The sequence below is a fragment of the Heterocephalus glaber genome, unplaced genomic scaffold, assembly GCF_053883595.1.
Source record: "Heterocephalus glaber isolate CG9 unplaced genomic scaffold, H.glaber_assembly_v1.0 deba00000621, whole genome shotgun sequence".
In the NCBI taxonomy this organism is placed as follows: Eukaryota; Metazoa; Chordata; class Mammalia; order Rodentia; family Bathyergidae; genus Heterocephalus; species Heterocephalus glaber.
In genome coordinates, this window is record NW_028258153.1 from 28,696,729 (window position 1) to 28,713,838 (window position 17,110).

General features: G+C 44.6%; 1 protein-coding gene and 2 pseudogenes across 1 annotated transcript in view; 2 read left to right on the forward strand and 1 right to left on the reverse strand.

Annotated features, from left to right (window-relative positions):
* The first annotated feature begins 2,953 nt into the window (after positions 1-2,953).
* On the forward strand, positions 2,954-5,290 carry LOC147829411 (uncharacterized; annotated as a pseudogene).
* Positions 5,291-5,503: 213 nt separating this feature from the next.
* LOC101698626 (mitochondrial dynamics protein MID51 pseudogene) lies at positions 5,504-6,541 on the forward strand (annotated as a pseudogene).
* A 7,729-nt stretch (positions 6,542-14,270) lies between these two features.
* Positions 14,271-17,110, reverse strand: part of Kdm7a (lysine demethylase 7A) — a 74,412-nt gene continuing 71,572 nt past the window's right edge. The window contains exon 20 of the mRNA XM_004851279.3: positions 14,271-16,664. Coding sequence (XP_004851336.2) covers positions 16,570-16,664 — 95 coding nt within the window. The 3' untranslated portion in view covers positions 14,271-16,569. The remainder of the gene's footprint in view (positions 16,665-17,110) is intronic.

Consider the following 17,110-nt stretch of genomic DNA (forward strand, 5'->3'; position numbering starts at 1 on the left):
ACTCCAAGTAGTTCAAGACCCAAGTAGAGAACAGATACAGCTTGGTCTCCCACTGGCAAGAAGAGCTGAGAAGGCACCAGGCCTTGGAATAGCTGTCTTTCCAGTACCTCACAGATTGGACTATCTTCATGCCCTCTACCCCAAGAGCTCAGACTTTGGGAGAATGGCTGCTGTTGGCTGTTGAACACTATTGAAGCCTGCACCCTAACGTGCAGTGTTCCTTTTCTGCAGAAGGGGCTGGTTTTCCCAAGAGGTGGGCATGGAGATTTGGAAGAATGGAGGATTTGTGCGGGCAAACTTCCATCTGCTCCTGTAGGGCCACTTTGCGTTCTCATCCATCCTGTTCTGTGCTCCTACGGGGTGACCTCTATGGTGGGGGTCAAAGCACTGCAGGGGTTCAGAGAGCAGTGAGGGCCAGGCACTTCCTCCTCTGGCTTTCCTTAGGTGGCTGGTGGTACCATGGAGCCAGAGGCCAGAGTTCCTCTGCAACCTGGAAAATCTCCCTTCCGTGGCCTTTACAGGCTCTTCCTCTTTGCTGCCAGTCTTATGATCCTGTATGCTTTACATCTAGATGTCCCCTCAAAGCCTCATGCAATCATAGGTGGGGCTTTGGGGAGGTGTTGGATGATGGGGGTGTGATGTTCATCGGTGATGAACCACTGGTGGGTTTATAGCTAAATGTGACATTAGGAGGGGAAGCCCGGTGGGAGAAGGGTCACTGGGGTGAGGCCTGGGAGGGTAAATCTCCTTTCCCATCTCCTTTCGCTTCTGCTTGCTGTCTGTCATTCCATCCTGCTTTGGAGCCAATTGACTATAGACTGAAACTTCTACAAACTGTGAGCCAAAATAAACCACCTCCTTTAAGTTTCAGGTATTGGGTATTGTGTCCAAGCTACAAGAAAAGTGACTAAGACACATCCCTTTTTGCTTTCCCCAACTCCTGCTTGCTCTGTGTTAGTCCTTTATTAACCTCCTTGTAATTACAGAGTTTGAGAGGACCACCTGCATCTTCCAAGGTCCCTCCCACAGATAACAGAGACATCCCTCCTCAGAGACAGTGGAAAGAGGTTCCTAAAAGAGAAGCAAAGCTGGGAAATAGTGTGCCTGAAAAAGGTTTCTTTTCCCTTGGATCAATCCAAGGAATAATCGTATTGAATGAACACACTAAACATTTTCTCCTAATTCCTTTCAATGCCCTTTGGTCACGCTTGGTGTGCCTCACTGTGTGTGGCATGTGGGAAGCTAAGTGAAGAGCAGTAAGGACAGTGTGACCTTCCCTACCTACCTTACCACGCTGCTGAGGCCATGTGGGCATGGTGCAGCCACTTTTGGAACATAGAGGTGTCGCAGAGGTTTAGGTAGGACCTGACCTAAGTTTTTGGTGACCCAGGGAAGCAATAGAAAGTGGCTGCCAAGGATGACTCAGTAGTGGATATAAGCCAGGCATCTCTACCCCACATAAATAGATCTGGGTCTTGGACAGCCTCATGAAGCCATCTTCCAGTCCTGTAGTGCCCATCTCCAGGCTTCTAATCCAGGTGTGTTCCGGGTTCTCTCCCTTGCAGCTGAATCTGCCTCCAGCTGACACACATTAAGGAGTTTGGTCTTGGTCCTAAGAGCTACAGTGACAGTTAAATGAGGCTGTGGTTGGTGGCACCAATCAACAGAAGGTGAACTAAGCTAAGGCATGTTGGGGAAGGTTGGGGAGGAGGTCAGGATAATGAGGAACATCTGTTCTGTTCATGAGCTTAGTCTGTGTATTTTTAGTAGCAGTTGCACTAAACTCTGAGAGGTGCTGGTAGATTAATAATACCAAGTCCTGGCCCTAAACTCAGGTTGGGAGGACAGAGAGCTGAAGCATGGAAAAGCAGATAAGAGTGAGCAGGGCATTGAGGTGAGGATGGCAGGGATGTGCTCTGTGTCCACTGTCAGCACTGAGCCACCCCATGGCCTTGCAGGGGCAGGAGGGCCTGACTTCTCATGGCTTGTGCACAGGTGTGCTGTGGAATCAGTGTCTTGGTGCAGCCACACCACACCTCACAGAGCTCATTAGTCTTTTCAAGTACAAAACTGATGTTACTTGAATTTTTAAAAACCCATAACACTAAAGTATGTAAAAGTCTCCAACCTCAATACTCTCCCCAGCCGTGTTCCCTTCCCCCAGAGGTAACCAGCCACTGCCAACAACCTGGCATGCATTATTCTAGAAATTGCAGTATGTTTTGAGTTCCCGAGCCTGTGTCCTAGGATCTCTGCACGTTCCCAGGGCATACGTTTGGGCTCCAGCTTTCTACTCCAGTAGGATTCTGTATCCTTGAGCAACTGCTTTGCCTCATCTTGGTCACTCGTGGCCATAACTCAGGCAAGCATATAAGGTGGCACCTGGTCAAACCCAGTGGCATTGTACACAGCCTTGGAAGCCCAGATTTTTCTAATGGTCAACAGCTGATGTGTACTTGTGCCAGGCACTGTGCTGAGTGGACTTTTTCATTTATTTAATCTCCTTCACAACCTAGTGAGGTACAGGAATACATTACAAAAATAAAGTGAGGTGGGCCGAGATTTAGCTCAGTGGTGCCGCCTGCCTCAAGAGCACAAGGTCTTGAGTTTGATCCCTGGTACCAAAAATAAAAAAAAATAAAGCGAGGCACAGCAAGTTATGTAATTTGCTCAAGACTGGTTAGTTAAATAGCAGAGCCAAGATTTAACCCATTTAACTCTGGCTTTGGTCTGTGCTGTTAGCCCTAGTACAATGTGGAGTGTGAATGAAGCATTCACAAGATCAAAGGGATAGTCACAAATACAAGTCTCTCATGCCCTCACCTTCCCCCACAGTGTACAGCAGGGACAGAGAAGGGAATCAGGCAGTGTTTTGCGCACAGAAAAATCTAGGTGGCTTGGGTAACTGCAGGCACACTGTCGGAGCAGCTCCTGGCTCAGACACCACAGGAATATGGTGAACTTGGCCAGCTACAAGCTGTCTCTGTCTCTGTCAACAAGTCGAGTCAGTCCCCTGGGGCTGTGGGAGGTGTGCAAAGAAGAGGCTGGGCTGGTCCAAAAGGGTAAGAGCAAAATTTGCAAAGACAGCAGTTAGGCAGGAAAACTGAAACTGGAGGTCTTGCTAAGTGACTGGGTCAGCAGAGTCCCGTGGTGTGTTCCATGTGACAGGCAAGAGGAAGGTAGTGTGGTATAAAGTGTACAAGGAACAGCAGTAGGGCAGAGTCAAATACTGTTTCCTACTGTTACATCAATCTCTTGTCCCAGGTTAAACTTGCCTTAAGAAAATAAAAATCTGGGGCTGGGGATTTAGTTCAATGGTGCTGTCGTGTGCCTCGTAAGCACTAGGTCCTGAATTCAATACCTGGTACCAAAAAAAAAAAAAATTGGGGGGCCGGGGGTTTAGCTCAGTGGTTCCAGCACCTGCCTCGCAAGTGCAAGGTCCTGAGTTCGATCCCCAGTACCAAAAATAAATAAATAAGTAAACAAAATTGTGAGCAAAGTCCATTTAAAAAAAAAAAAATTTGGAATTTACACATTTGATTTTCTATTTGTAGAGCCACTGCTCCCACCCCCCTCCCCTTTTCAATCTCTAGCCTAGGAAGAACATGAATTTACAACATGTCAGAATTAGCAGTTTCCAAAGAAGTAAAAGCAGCAAACAAATATATGAAAAAATGTTCAACATCACTGGTCATTCGAGAGATGCAGATGAAAACAACACTGAGATTCCACCTCACCCCACAAAGAATGGCTGCTATCAAGAAATCAACCAATAACAAATGCTGGCAGGGGTGTGGGGAGAAAGGAACCCTGCTCCACTGCTCGTGGGAGTGCAGACTGGTGCACTGGAAATCAGTATGAAGATATTCAAAGAACTAGGACTAGAGGTCCCATTTGACCCAGCTATTCCCCTGCTGGGTATCTATCTTCACCAAAGAATTAAAAGAATCATACCACAGTAATATATGTGCACCCATATTTATAGCGGTACAGTTTGTAATAGCTAAAGCTTGGAAACAGCCCAAGTGCCCATCAATTGGAAACTGGATAAAGAAGATGTAGGTTTTTTAATAAAATGGAGTACTACTCAGCCATAAAGAATGAGAAACTAGAGTCATTTATAGCTAAATGGATGCACATCGAGGGCATACTCTTAAGTGAAATAAATATGACACACGTGTAAATACTGAATAGTTTCATTAGTGTGAGAATCTGATAGTGTAAACAAGGGTTAAAATGATTAAAATGAATAATTGATACTTCAAAATAGGAAAAAAGGTCCAAAGACGAAGGGGTGAAGGGAGGGGAAGGGGAAAGGAAAGGAGGGAAAGGAAAAACTATGAGAAAAGAAAAAAAAAAAAGGAAATGATGTCTGTGTAAATAGGGAAGGGTGGAGGGGGTGAAGGGCGCACAGGTAATGGGGAAAAAATAAGAACCAAGATACATCATGTACAGGTACAAGCACCCAATTATAAATGTAAACGAATTGTATACCTAAAATGTACCAATAAAAGAACTTAGAGAAAAAAAAAAAAAGAATTAGCAGTTTCAAAAGTGTAATGGTGAGTCCTGCCCTCAGCTCTGTGCACAAGGTCATGTCCCGGAAGTAAAGAGGGCGTGTTGATGGATGACCCCAAGAGAGGCACTGGGCGAGAGGCGAATCCAGAGGAGTGGTAGCGTGTGTGGCCAGTGTGACGCCAGACCCAGCCTGTCCCCCGTGGCCCCCGTGGAGCCGAGAGGCGGTGCTGAATCTCTACCCGGCTCTGCTGCCCCAGGGCCGAGAGCTTCCCTACACTGATGAGACTTCTACTTTGCTTTCATCCTCCCTGAGTTCCGGAAAAATCAGAGGCTAGAGGGTCCTGAGGCCCGGGAGAAGCAGGTGGAGAAGGGCCTGGTCTTCCTCCACAGCAAATTAGGGGGCTTGTTTAGGGTCCTCTCCTTTACATTTGCACCCTTACTGCAAGGAAAGAGGACAAAGGTGCCTTCTGTGGACACTCCTGCTCTCTCCCACCCCCATCTCCCCGATGCATTAAGAAGCCTCAGATGTACGATAGGGCAATCAGTACTCCTATGAGCCCCTACTCGCCTGAGCCATTCAGGGAAAAGGAGCTGGAAAGAATCAAACTGGATGGGCTCCCCACAATTGCTGAGCAGTGACATGAAGACAGGCCTGAGTCGATACCTGCAGACCCTCCCCACAGACTCCTTGGCCTTTGACACGGATACATTCTGTCTGCCCCAGCCCAAGCCATTGGCCAGGAAGGGCCAGGTAGACCTGAAGAAGTCATGACTCCGCATGTCCCTGCAGGAGAAACTTCTTACTTACTGCCGGAACCTGGCAGCCACCCCTGCTGGAGAGCAGCCTCTGGCCAAGCAAGCTGGGGATTTAGCTCAGTGGTTCCACCGTCTGCCTCAAAAGTGCAAGGTCCCGAGTTCGATCCCTTGTACCAAAAAAAAAAACAACTGGAAAAATGCTGCCATGGACATATGGGCTGAGCTCCAGAGCTTCACAGGGCCAAGCTGCCTGACATGCCACTTTGGGAGATGTACTTGGCAGGCAGCCTCTATGATGACCTCCAGGTGGTGACAGCTGATATCCAACTCATCGTGCCCCTTGTGCTGGAGTAGAACCTGTGGTCTTGCATCCCTGGTGAGGATACTATTGTGAATGTTCCTGGCTTCTTCCTAGTTCATCATGAGAACCCAGAGTACTTTCCTTGTGGCAGCAGTTACTGGGACCGCTGTGTAGTAGGGGGCTACCTCTCCCCAAAGACAGTGGCAGACACATTTGAGAAGGTCGTGGCTGGCTCCATCAGTTGGCCAGCCATAGGGTCCCTCTTGGACTATGTGATCCGACCAGCACTGCCCCCAGAAGCCCTGATGTTAGAAGCGCAGTATGAGCCAGACAGCCATCTTGTCATTGACTTCCTGCCATCGGTGACCCTTGATGACACCGTCTTGGTGACCAGGCCACACCAGCTAGCCCAGTATGACAACCTGTGGTGGCTGAGCCTTCATCCAGCCGAGTCAGCACGCCTGTGGGCTTTGGACCAGGCAGACTTGGGCTGCCAATATCTGTGCCTCAAGATTCTCAAGGCCATATGCAAGTCCACCCCAGCTCTGGGCCACCTCACTGCCAGCCAGCTAACCAATGTCAACCTCCACTTGGCCCAGGAGGAGGCTGACTGGTCTCCGTATGTGCTGGCCGATCATTTCCTGCCAGACCTGAGGGGACTGATCTGCTACTTGGAAGCTGGAGTCCTGCCCAGTGCCCTGAACCCCAAGGTGAACTTACTTGCAGAGCTCACCCCTGAGGAAATTGACGAATTGGGATACACACTCTACTGCTCCTTGTCTGAGCCGAGGGTGCTGTTGCAGACCTAAGGACAGGTGAAGGCCAAAGCAGCTGTCGGGTGGTCAGGCCCCGGATTCTCCATCAGAGACACGTGGCTACATAGTTGGTGCCTCACAGGAGCCCTAGGTGCCTTCTGGTTCTTACTGGTCATTGTCTTGGTTGCTTTATGCTGATTAGAACGACATCTCTTTGGTCCCCTATTTTCTTAGCCAGCCCTATTTTTGTTACCAAACACTGTGCTCCCTACTCCCTCCTTGGTCCAAGTTGGTTTTTTCTAGAATGAATTGAGAAGGTAGAGTGCTGGCCCGAGCTGTTGAGACCACTTCTTTTGCATTTTGTCCCAGATTTCCTGCTTTGTGTGACCTGTGCTGCCCTTTTACCCCTTCCTATTCAGTGTTTGTCTGTTCCTGTTTCATGCCTTCTGTTTGGCTTTTGTCCCCGGAGTATAACTACCTAATCAAGATGTTCCCTTTCAGTTAAATATCACAGAAGCGCTGTGATTACTGGTTTGCAAGCCCAACTCTGCAGAGTGAGCACTGAGACAATATTTAGGGTTTCCAGGGGTGAGGCTGGTGGAAGAGCTGGTCTTTGATGCTGGTTCCTTTGACAAGGCCCCCCCCAATCAACCAACTCTTCATAAATGCCAAGAATATTTCTCTTGGGGACACTGTTACTGACTTACACAGGATGACAGGATGCAGTTATCTGGAGTTTTTATTTACTAGTGGTCATCAGTGAGTGCACAGGGGAACCAGGAGTTGGTTCCTAGGGCCCGGTGGAGGGCCTGCATGCTGTCTGCATCTCATCTGTGGCTGCCAGTTAGATAAAGGAGGGACAGTGGCTCCAAGGGAGCACTTCATGTGGATGCTGGTCTCATCCCTTTCTTTTTTTATTGTCAATAGGACAAGGCCTTGAAGGAACACAGGCTTGGCAGTAGAGGGTGAAGGAGGTGAACAGCAGGCTGTCAGCTGGAAAATCCAGTTGCCAGTTAGGGCTCAGTGAACGTTTTATCCTTTGAAAGAACTTGCCTTTCTAGGATGTTGCCTTACAGCAAGAACAGGCCCAGCAGCCAGCTACTCTTCCCCTGTGTCTGCTGCAGCAGTAGGAGAAAGGTGTTTGCTGAGCTCTCCTGGTACCTATAGAGGCCAAAGGGCAGGTGAACATGCACAGCCCTCTTCCCCTGTCCAGTCTCACCCTGCACCTGGGAAGATCGGTGCTACCTAGGGAGAGGGCACAGAGATAATCCCAGGAGGAGGGGGTGGGTATTGCCCACGTTCCTTCTTGGTGCCTGCTGCTAAAACCTGCACTATTTATGGCAATGTAAATATATCCTGAGGGTGGGGAGGAGTGTTTTAATATACCGTGTTTGTGTCTTAAAAATAAATAAAATAAAGTTTAATGATATGTAACTGTTAATCAACTTGACTGGATTAAGAAGCACCGAGGGAAGTAGTAAAGCACACTTCTAGGTGTGTCTGGGTGAGTCAAGGAGGCATGGGGCCAGGGATTCAGCTCAGTGGTTTTGCCACCTGCTGCGCAAGCACAAGGACCTGAGTTCGATCCCCGGTACCAAAAAAAAAAAAAAAAAGGCGTGACCTTGGGTACTCTTATCTGTCCCTGATCCCTTCCTCTCTGGCACTGTTCCCCTGCTCTGCTTTCTTGCTGCCATGAACATATCATCTTCGCTCTGCCACACTCTTCTGCCATGATGCTTCTGTTTTAGAGCTGACTGATCATGGATGGACTAAATTCCCTGAATCCATGAGCCAAGTTACACTTGTCGTCCTTTAAACTGTGGGTGTTGGGTATTGTGTCCTGGAGATGAAAAGCTAAATAATACAGAGAGGTTGGGGGCAGAGGTTGGGAAGAGCCTAAACAAGGAAGGGATGGGATTATGGGAACCCAGAGAGGACATGGATGGCCCAGCTCCAGAAGATGCCTCAACATCAGAGGACAGCAGGCTTTTCTTTCTCCTTCCTTGGGCTAACCCACTTACAGAGCTGAGGGACACAGAATGGTGGCAGGCACCAGTTTCAGTGCAGGAGGGCAGGAGAGGAGGGTCTGGTCTGCTATGCTGGCCCTCAGGACTATGGCCAGATTGGTTCATGTAGGGCTGCAGTGCTGCCCATCTGCCACCTGTTCACAGCCTGCGCTCTCCACCAGAAGGCAAGAGGACCAGTTCCTCTCAGTGTGCCCAGCTCCCAGGGAAGTGCAGACTCAGAAGTGAGGTGAGGGACAGAAAACTTCTGTAAGAAAATGTATTTTCAATCCAAATGGGTGGTGCCTACAAAGAAATGTTTGGAACAAAAGCCAGTCCTAAGGACCATCTATTCTGCCAGGCCACTGGAATTGGACAGATGATTAAAATCTCAGTTCCACTTGGTATTAGCAGGTAAGTCTGGACATGTCATTTATTCTCTGCACCTGTTTCACCTGTGGGATGGGGAAACAGAGGGATCTGGGAGGAAGAATAAAAACACTGTACTCAGTGAGGACTCAAATGGAATAAAGTACACTTAATGGGGGCTGCTGGCCCAGACCCTGACCGGCACAGCATCTGGCTCTTCACCTAACACAGGAGTGTATACCAGCAACCTGCTGCTGGCGGGACACAAAATCAGGCTGAGTGTAAGGCAAGTAGGTGCTGATGCCCCTCGTTTCATCATGATCTCCACACCTAGCGTGTGGAGTTCTGTCAGCCATATGCAAGCAGGCTGGTGGGAACAAAGTGTAGGTGCCAGCTGTCCTGGTGCCGCCACATGAGCAGTAGCAGGCGTCTGGCATTGCTACTCTCATGTGGATGCTGGGGAGGGAAGAGCTTCGGCGTCTGAGTCTTCTGCTGCCTGGTTTCCATGAGGTCACAGTCTCCTCCAGAGTTCCGACCACTTCCATTTCCCTCAGAGGCTTCCCTGGGCCTGGGGAGTGCTGCCTGCCCAGTGCTCCATCATGGCCCAAATCCCCCACCTCACTCCCCAGACCAGAGCTCAGCCTCACACATCTCCTCCCTGATCTCAGACTTGTGTCCAAAACTCAACCCACCTGCTCAGTCAGTGTTTACACTGGTTCTTTGCCTTGACAGCTCCTCTTCCCATCCCCTCCCACACACACAACTGTACACACCTGGGAACTGAACCCAGGGCAACATCACTAGCCCTTTATTTATTTATGTACCGGGGATCGAACTCGGGACCTTGAGCTTGCAAGGAAGGCACCAGAGCCAGTGAGCTAAATCCCTGGCCCCTAGCCCTTTATTTTTTGAGACAAGGTCTTGTTAAGTTGCTCGTGCTGAGCTTGAACTTACGATCCTCCTGACTGGGCCTCCCACTCCTTTGCCCTTTCCTTCTCACACAAGCGCGGAGGCCTGGGAGTGGCTGTGCTCACTCCGGCAGACCAGCACTAGCAGAGTGCTCCTGCACAAGAGCCCACACTGATCTCCATGTCACAGCCCCACGTTACCAATCAGCCTGCCCATCACTCCTGCCCACCAGTACATCTCAAGAAACAAGAGAACACATTACTTTTCAAGCGTAAGTGGTAAGGAGCTGAACACAGCTTTTCACATTCTCAAATAATTTCCCAAGATTTAACAAGCAGAAAAAGGGAACAGAAAGTCAGAATTGGATATAGAATTCAGATTTTTTTCTTTCAGAGACACATTTTGTACAACTTTCAACATTTATATTTTCAAACAAAATAAGCAAAAAATACACTGTGCTAAAAAAATCCAAACAGAAATAATACAATTTTAATTTCAATATTTTAAAGTACAGAAATTGAAAAGAATACTAAATACAACTTTAAACAAGTCACTTGTCTTCCCCTATAATAATCAATGTAAGCTACTTAAAGACTTACAAATTGAGAGTAAAACAGAAACAAAATAAATACTGTACATTTTCCCTGCCTGCAGGCTAAAGATGGGAAATACTGTCATGAATTAGAAAAAAATGCTCTTAAAGCTTCTGCATCCCACTCCCCAGCCACACCCCGTCCCACCGTGACATGTGTGCTTCTGTACTCAAAGGACACACATGTGCACACACACTGGCAACCTACACATAGACAAGACACTACCCCGCAGACACCCCCAATGAGAAGGCAACAATCAGCCACCTGGGACTGTGGGCATAAAAACCAGTAAGGAAAGTCAGGCTAGCAAAACATTACTACAAAACTAGTAAATACCATAGCCAACAACTGTCCCCTTTGCAAATTTCACAGTTAAAACCCCCTAAAACCAATACTAACCCTCCCATCCATCACCACCCTCCAACATCCCCCAAAAGAAAACTTGCTGAAGCACTGGTAAAGTTAGACATTTCACAGTAAAGTGAAAATTCATATTATATAATCTCTAACATGAACCTTTTCACCCTCTTTCCACAGCATGAAACTGTTATGGCTTAATTTATATTAAAAGTAGAAAAGTCTTTTCTGAGGGAAATGCAGCGTGCAAAGATGCACGTGCATTTTCTGATCAGTGCTATTTCATACGTTAACAACTTCATGACTTGCTTTTGCAGTCAGAAGCTGTTTTTGGAAAAACTGAGGTTATAGCTTTTGATTCAGTCTAACCATAAACTGTAAGGCCCTTAGTTTGGTTTAGGTTTCTTTTGCAAGATAAAATAACCTTGGGGTTCACTTAGCAAGTTACACCTTAGGTCCCTGACTATAATGTGGAAACTGTATGTATGCTTTGTAAAAATAAAAGGTTACTTATGAATCTTAGAGGGAAGAAGTGACTCTAGGCAAGGAATTAACTCCTTAGTATATATTTATATTTAATGCTGGTAATTTTTACAAACCAAAATCCATCAAAGAAATATGAGTATGTCTGGGTTATTTTATTCCTGCAAAATATTATATATTATAGCACTTATGATCATTGTTTTGGTGAAAAATCTTGGGGAAAATAGCTGAGATATTGAAAGGGAAATAACCAAAATAAAACTGGTAGAAAACAAGTTTTCTGTGATTAAGTTCTACGTATGACTGCTTTCTGAAATAAAGCAAAGTGAATTCAGACTGTCATGGGTATTGCATAGGTAAACTACTTGGAGGTCATGGGCTACGTGGTAGCCAGGGTTTATTATTGAATAGTGCAGAGGAGATAAGCTTGTTGGAAGAATCACTGAATAGTTTTGATAAGGTTTTAACAAAAACTGTAAGGCTGCACTTGTTTAGACAACACCTTAAGACACTAGAGGGGCACCAAGGTGAGAGGGAGAGTCTAAGGGTATCTCAAGGGACTATCATTTTCTCCCCCTCAGTGAAGAGGGAGAGATGACTACAGGAGAATAAAACCAGTTAATCACAATAAGCTAATTGCTTTGGAAATGGGCATTTGCTTCTTTAGGATATTAACTATTAAAAAGTATTTATGTAAAGCATATCAAGTATTTTATTTATGGTATCATCACTGAAAAACTAGGGGAAGGGTTTTCAGTAAGGCTATATAGTATTAGGATTACATTATGTTCAGCAACAATTTAGTGAGTGTAGGAATGCTGCCCCTTTGCACCTACCTTCAAGGAAGCACATGGATATGTCCGACACAAGACATGCAGAGGCTGCAGCATCATGCAACTGGGGCTTAGGAAGCAAGGTATCAGAGGTCCGGGTCCACTGTGTCCTCAGGTAAATTCCTGCCCTATTTGTCTTATGCTTTATTCACCAGCTTTCCCTAGGCTAAAAGTTGTGATGCTCAGCCTTGAGACTGCTTTTGGTGAAGAAGTAGCTCACTGGGAAAGGACTGATGCTCCACCCACTCCACCCTGCCCCATGCTGGGCATCAAACCCAGGGCCTCCACTTGCTAGGCAAGAGCTTCTCATTACATAGGGAGTGACTCAGTTAATATTTAATGTGAAAGGCAAACTTAAAAATCTTTAGATTTACATTATAAAGGCCCTGTCTCCTCATGTGAAAACTACACTCACCACTAGAACATTCACTTCCAGCAGCCGCACAGTCGGCCATTCACAGGGAGCGTTCTTGTCACTGTCACAAGCCTCTGTGGGAGACATCCAACTGAGTCACCCTCCCTCACTGCTCCAGTGGGTTCTACCTCAGCTTCTGTCACCCAGCCCGGAGCTGTCACCGTGGAGTCCCATTTTCCTGACCACTTTATTTCTTCCCTAGTCCCATGGGTGGCTGTTAAATCATTCTAACCCTATGAATGTATCTAGGATCTGAAGAGTATCCCAAATCTGGGAGCAGCGCCATCCTAATTCCTCTTTGAGAAAAAGCTAAAGGCATCTTTTAGTTACTCTGAATCATCTTCATGTATTTGAGGATGAACATTCGCACTCACTATAAACTAGCTCACTTCTTTGACTTCAAGTGTGGAATCTGACTTCAATTCAGCACCTTGTTAGAGATCCTTCAGATTTTTTTAGGTAGCATGCCCTGCATATATATTTGATATGAAGTAAGTGTTATGAATAATAGCAGTTTTCACTTAAAATGTATATAAAGGTGCATTCATTATGTTTTAATGATAAATTCTGTGTAACTATGAAGTGTTAATAGATTAAGAAATGTTTTTCTATGCTGTTCTTCACTGGATAGTAAAATAAGCAGTTTTATCCAAACCTAAAAATAAGGAAACTAGGCCAGGGATTTAGCTCAGTGGTTCTGCCGCCTGCCTCAAAAGCGAAAGGATCCGAGTTCAATCCCCAGTACCAAAAAAAAAAAAAGGAAACTCAGATTCAGAAAAAATAAGTGACATAAGTTGCATACAGGTCACATAACTGACACATAAATGGTAGAACTTGAACCAAAACTTGGGTCTTTTGCTTCCTTCCATGCTAACGCATATCCTCATGTCACTGACGTTGTTACTAGCTTTTGAAATGTTTCTTAAAATATAAAGAACTTAGATCTTTTGAATTTCTACTTCTACAGTGGTATATCTCAGCTGAAACTAATAAAGTTATGCTTTTTTTTTAATAAACAGGCTCTCTTCTACTGAAGTTTACTTAGAAGTGAAAATAATACTGCTAACTTCCTGGAGAAGCCTTTCACTAGAGGGCAGAGACCAGAACTGCAACTACAGTACTATACAGTGCTGGGTACACAGTAGATGTCTGGTAAATCCCTGCTGTCTCATATGAATAAAGACAGTAGAGTATATTAAAAAGGCAATCACTAGGATTATTAAAAAATAGAACAGTATACGAGCTAAGTAATTACTGATAAAGGTGGGGTTGTCTCCTCTCTGACATGGTTTCAGTCAGAATGTTCAATTTTTTATGCTTCAAAAATGAACTGGTACTTATTAGTTTTATGTATTTCTAGGATACTGAACTACTATAAACTGCCAACTTTATGGTTTACATCATTCATCAATACTGAGGAGTATAACATTGTGTGATGCTGTTAATTACAGTACAAAGGATCCCAGGTTGAGTTACCTATTTGAATCAATAATAGGGAAATTACTATTAAAGTCATATACATTAAATCATTATTTCTCGATTTTACATACTTGTATTTGTTTATGACTAGGTAAATGCTACCACTGTTGTCATCCTAAGTTGTGGTATACGGTTTGTAAGTGAGACTGAGGCAAGGACAAAAGGTTGTATGTTACAGCTGAGCCCATTACCGGCAGTAGTTACCTAAAGTCCAGCCATTTCCATGAGATAAAGAGAGGTGTCATAGCTGGTAACTTTAAAAGAGGTTTGATTAGGAATCGGTGGATCAATGGTTGCATTTTTCCCAATTCAGAAAAAGATACATATATTTTCTTATAGCAGTTGTATTACCTTGCTGAAAGTTTTGTAACTTAGCCAGTTAATTAGCTAAAACTTCCAAAAATGAATCCACAGTCCTTTCACTTAAAAATCCCACATACTGGATACTCAAAATTAGTGTTTCATCAGCCTAAGGACACAAGATGGATACCAGCCACAATTTTAATTCATAAAAATCGTTTTAATTTTATAATTAAAGAAAAAAGTAATTAAAAATACTTGAGTTGCGAAAAATGTAAAGAAAGAAAATCCAGATCATGATGTCACTAGAAAAAGAAATTAAAGTTCTTATTTTTTAAACCCACTATAGACCACTGTAGACACACTAGAACAGGGTCTACAGAAAACCAAGACATCACAGTGATGTACTGGGTGGGAAGGTCAAGGCATCAGTCAAACCTGGATCTCAAGGTGCAGATATCCAGCCCGTGGCTGAATGTGCCCATCTCTCTACTAGGTACAGCATTATGTAGACAGGATTTAATAGGCTGTTCACAGATACTGAGGATTTCCATAAAAGTTCTTCTTCCTTAAAAAAAAAAAAAGTTCTTCTTCCTGACACTCAAACAGACTTTTGGACCAAAAAGGCTATTTCATTAGCTCTTTCACTGTTATCCCATGAAATACCGGAACGGAAACAGAGTAAGAAATATTCCTCTTTGGAAATATACATTTGAATACAACCACGAAAGATGATGGTATAGATTCTTTTTTCTTAGCAATTTAAGTGATAATACAGAAGGAAAATCCCAAGTTAAAAAAAAAAAAGACAGATCCATTATATGGCCGTATTTCTTCTCCATAAAAGTAAATTTCATCCTATTTGCCTATTGTCTTTGTAGGCATTTATAAAATGCTGTATTGTCAGACTTGGGAATAGTTCCACCTCACCCCCAGCAATCATTTACTTTTATATCCTGAGAGGGAAAAGAGAAAACAGAAATTCTTATAAGCAAGGCTGGGGATTTAACTCAGTGGCACCATGCCTGCCTCACAAGAGCAAGGTCCTGAGTTCGATTCCCAGTACCGCAAAAAAAAAAAAAGAAACTCTTATAAGCAACCAAAAACTGACATTTAGTAAAAATTGTGCATAAAGGAGAGAACTGATTACCTTAAGTTCAACCAGACATTTAACCTCATTATGCACTGGCCAAGTTAAGGTAGGCGGAAGTAACTGCATAAAGCACCCTTTTTACTCCAAATCCTTATGTGAAATAATTTCTTAAAATGTTAAGAAATAAAAAAGTAAACACACACACCCAAGATCTACCCCAACATGCTTGCTTCTATACAACTTAATATAGTATAATCCTATTGTATTACGGCTTATTATGCAGATTTGAATATCCTAAATCAAATCATACTTCTCAACAGATTAGGTTTAGTGAACAAAAGCATCAGAAGATACAACCCTTGCAGCAGGTGCTGGCCCTGTCCTCCAACACCAATGGCATGAAAAAGGCCCTCTGTACTACAATGTATTTGAAAAAAATAGAAACATGACATTTAACCAAACTTATAATACTTTCCCCACAAGTAGGAAGAAGATATTAAAGCTGTTCTCTTTGGGACCCAGATATCAGCAGAAATGAAAATGCACAAAGAAGCCTACTTCCTTATATTTAGAAGAAAATCACAATGTCAAAGGAAATGAGGGGTGAGGGATCTTTTATGGAGCTCTTACACATTGGCTATGCAAGAGTTTCCCTGAAAAGAGAAGAGTCTTGTCGGATCATCACAAAATGAAGGGTGCAGAGGGAAGGGGGTTAGAAGAGAATCAACCTGGATAACGGTATGCACCTTGGATGTTAGCAAAAGCGAAGCTAATAGCTTATAAAAAACACATGAAATATATAAAATAAAATGATTTTCATATACATCTTAATTTAAAATAATTAATGCATCAAATCCCTGTTTAAGACTTTAACCTGAATATCAAATTTAAGAGTCCAGACTAGTTAATGTTACCGTGGCTCTTTCCCACATGTAACACACATACTATCAAAAATAATTTAAAAACCTTCACATTCTTAAATCTAAATTAGTGAGATATTTCTCCAGAAATCTTCCAAATAAATAGCTTTAAAAAAGAAAGAATTTAAAAGCTGTTAACTTTAAAAAAAATCTGTTAAATAAATTATTGATAATTCTTTACCCTACTACTGAAAATAAATCAAGACACTATCAACAACAAAATGAAATTCAAGCCCTGACAAGAGACCCTTTCCAGTTCAAGGTCTCTTTTTAAGGTTCTACCCTCCTCCTCCCTCTCCCCACCAGGTCCAAAGGGTTATTGCTGAGTGGGTGTGGCACAGTGAAGACGCAGCATCAGGGTCACTCTGCTCTTCGGGCAGTGTTCTTAGTGTACACGCCAACTACTCCAGGCAGGGGTAGCAGAAGCTCCAGGCTTCTGCCCCCAGACTGCTCCAAAGGGAGGCGCGGCTGCCACAGCAGCTCTGTCACACAAAGAACCGTGCATGGCCATTTCTGTTCAACTTAAGGATCTTCCCGAGACGCTGTTTGGCTGTCGCCATTCCTTTTTTTGGACGTTTGCCTATAAAACATAATACCACAGTAAGTAATAATGCAAAGCATACCCTCCAGACAACAGCAGAAAGGTTTAGGAAGGAAGCCTCTGTAGTGTTCTGCACACACATGCCACACTTCTGGATAGCCACTGTGGAAAACCCACACCAGCAGTGGAGCCAGCCTCACACACAATGCTTCACCAACACAAAAGAGTATGGTTTCATCTCCCAAGCCTGGGCTCCATGCTCTGCTCTTCCTGCACTGCTATCTGTTCTGTTACTTCCCTCACGTTAGCCCAGCTCACTCCTTACCATCCTGTTTTGGGCTCCCCCTCCTCCTGAGCCTCGGGAAGCCATTCTGGACCCTTGGGGCCTACTTGGGTGTCTTCCTCCTTAGCACCCTATTATGGTTGTGTCTAGACGTCCCCCCAAAGCCTCATGCAGTCATAGGTGGGGCCTTTTCAGAGGTGGC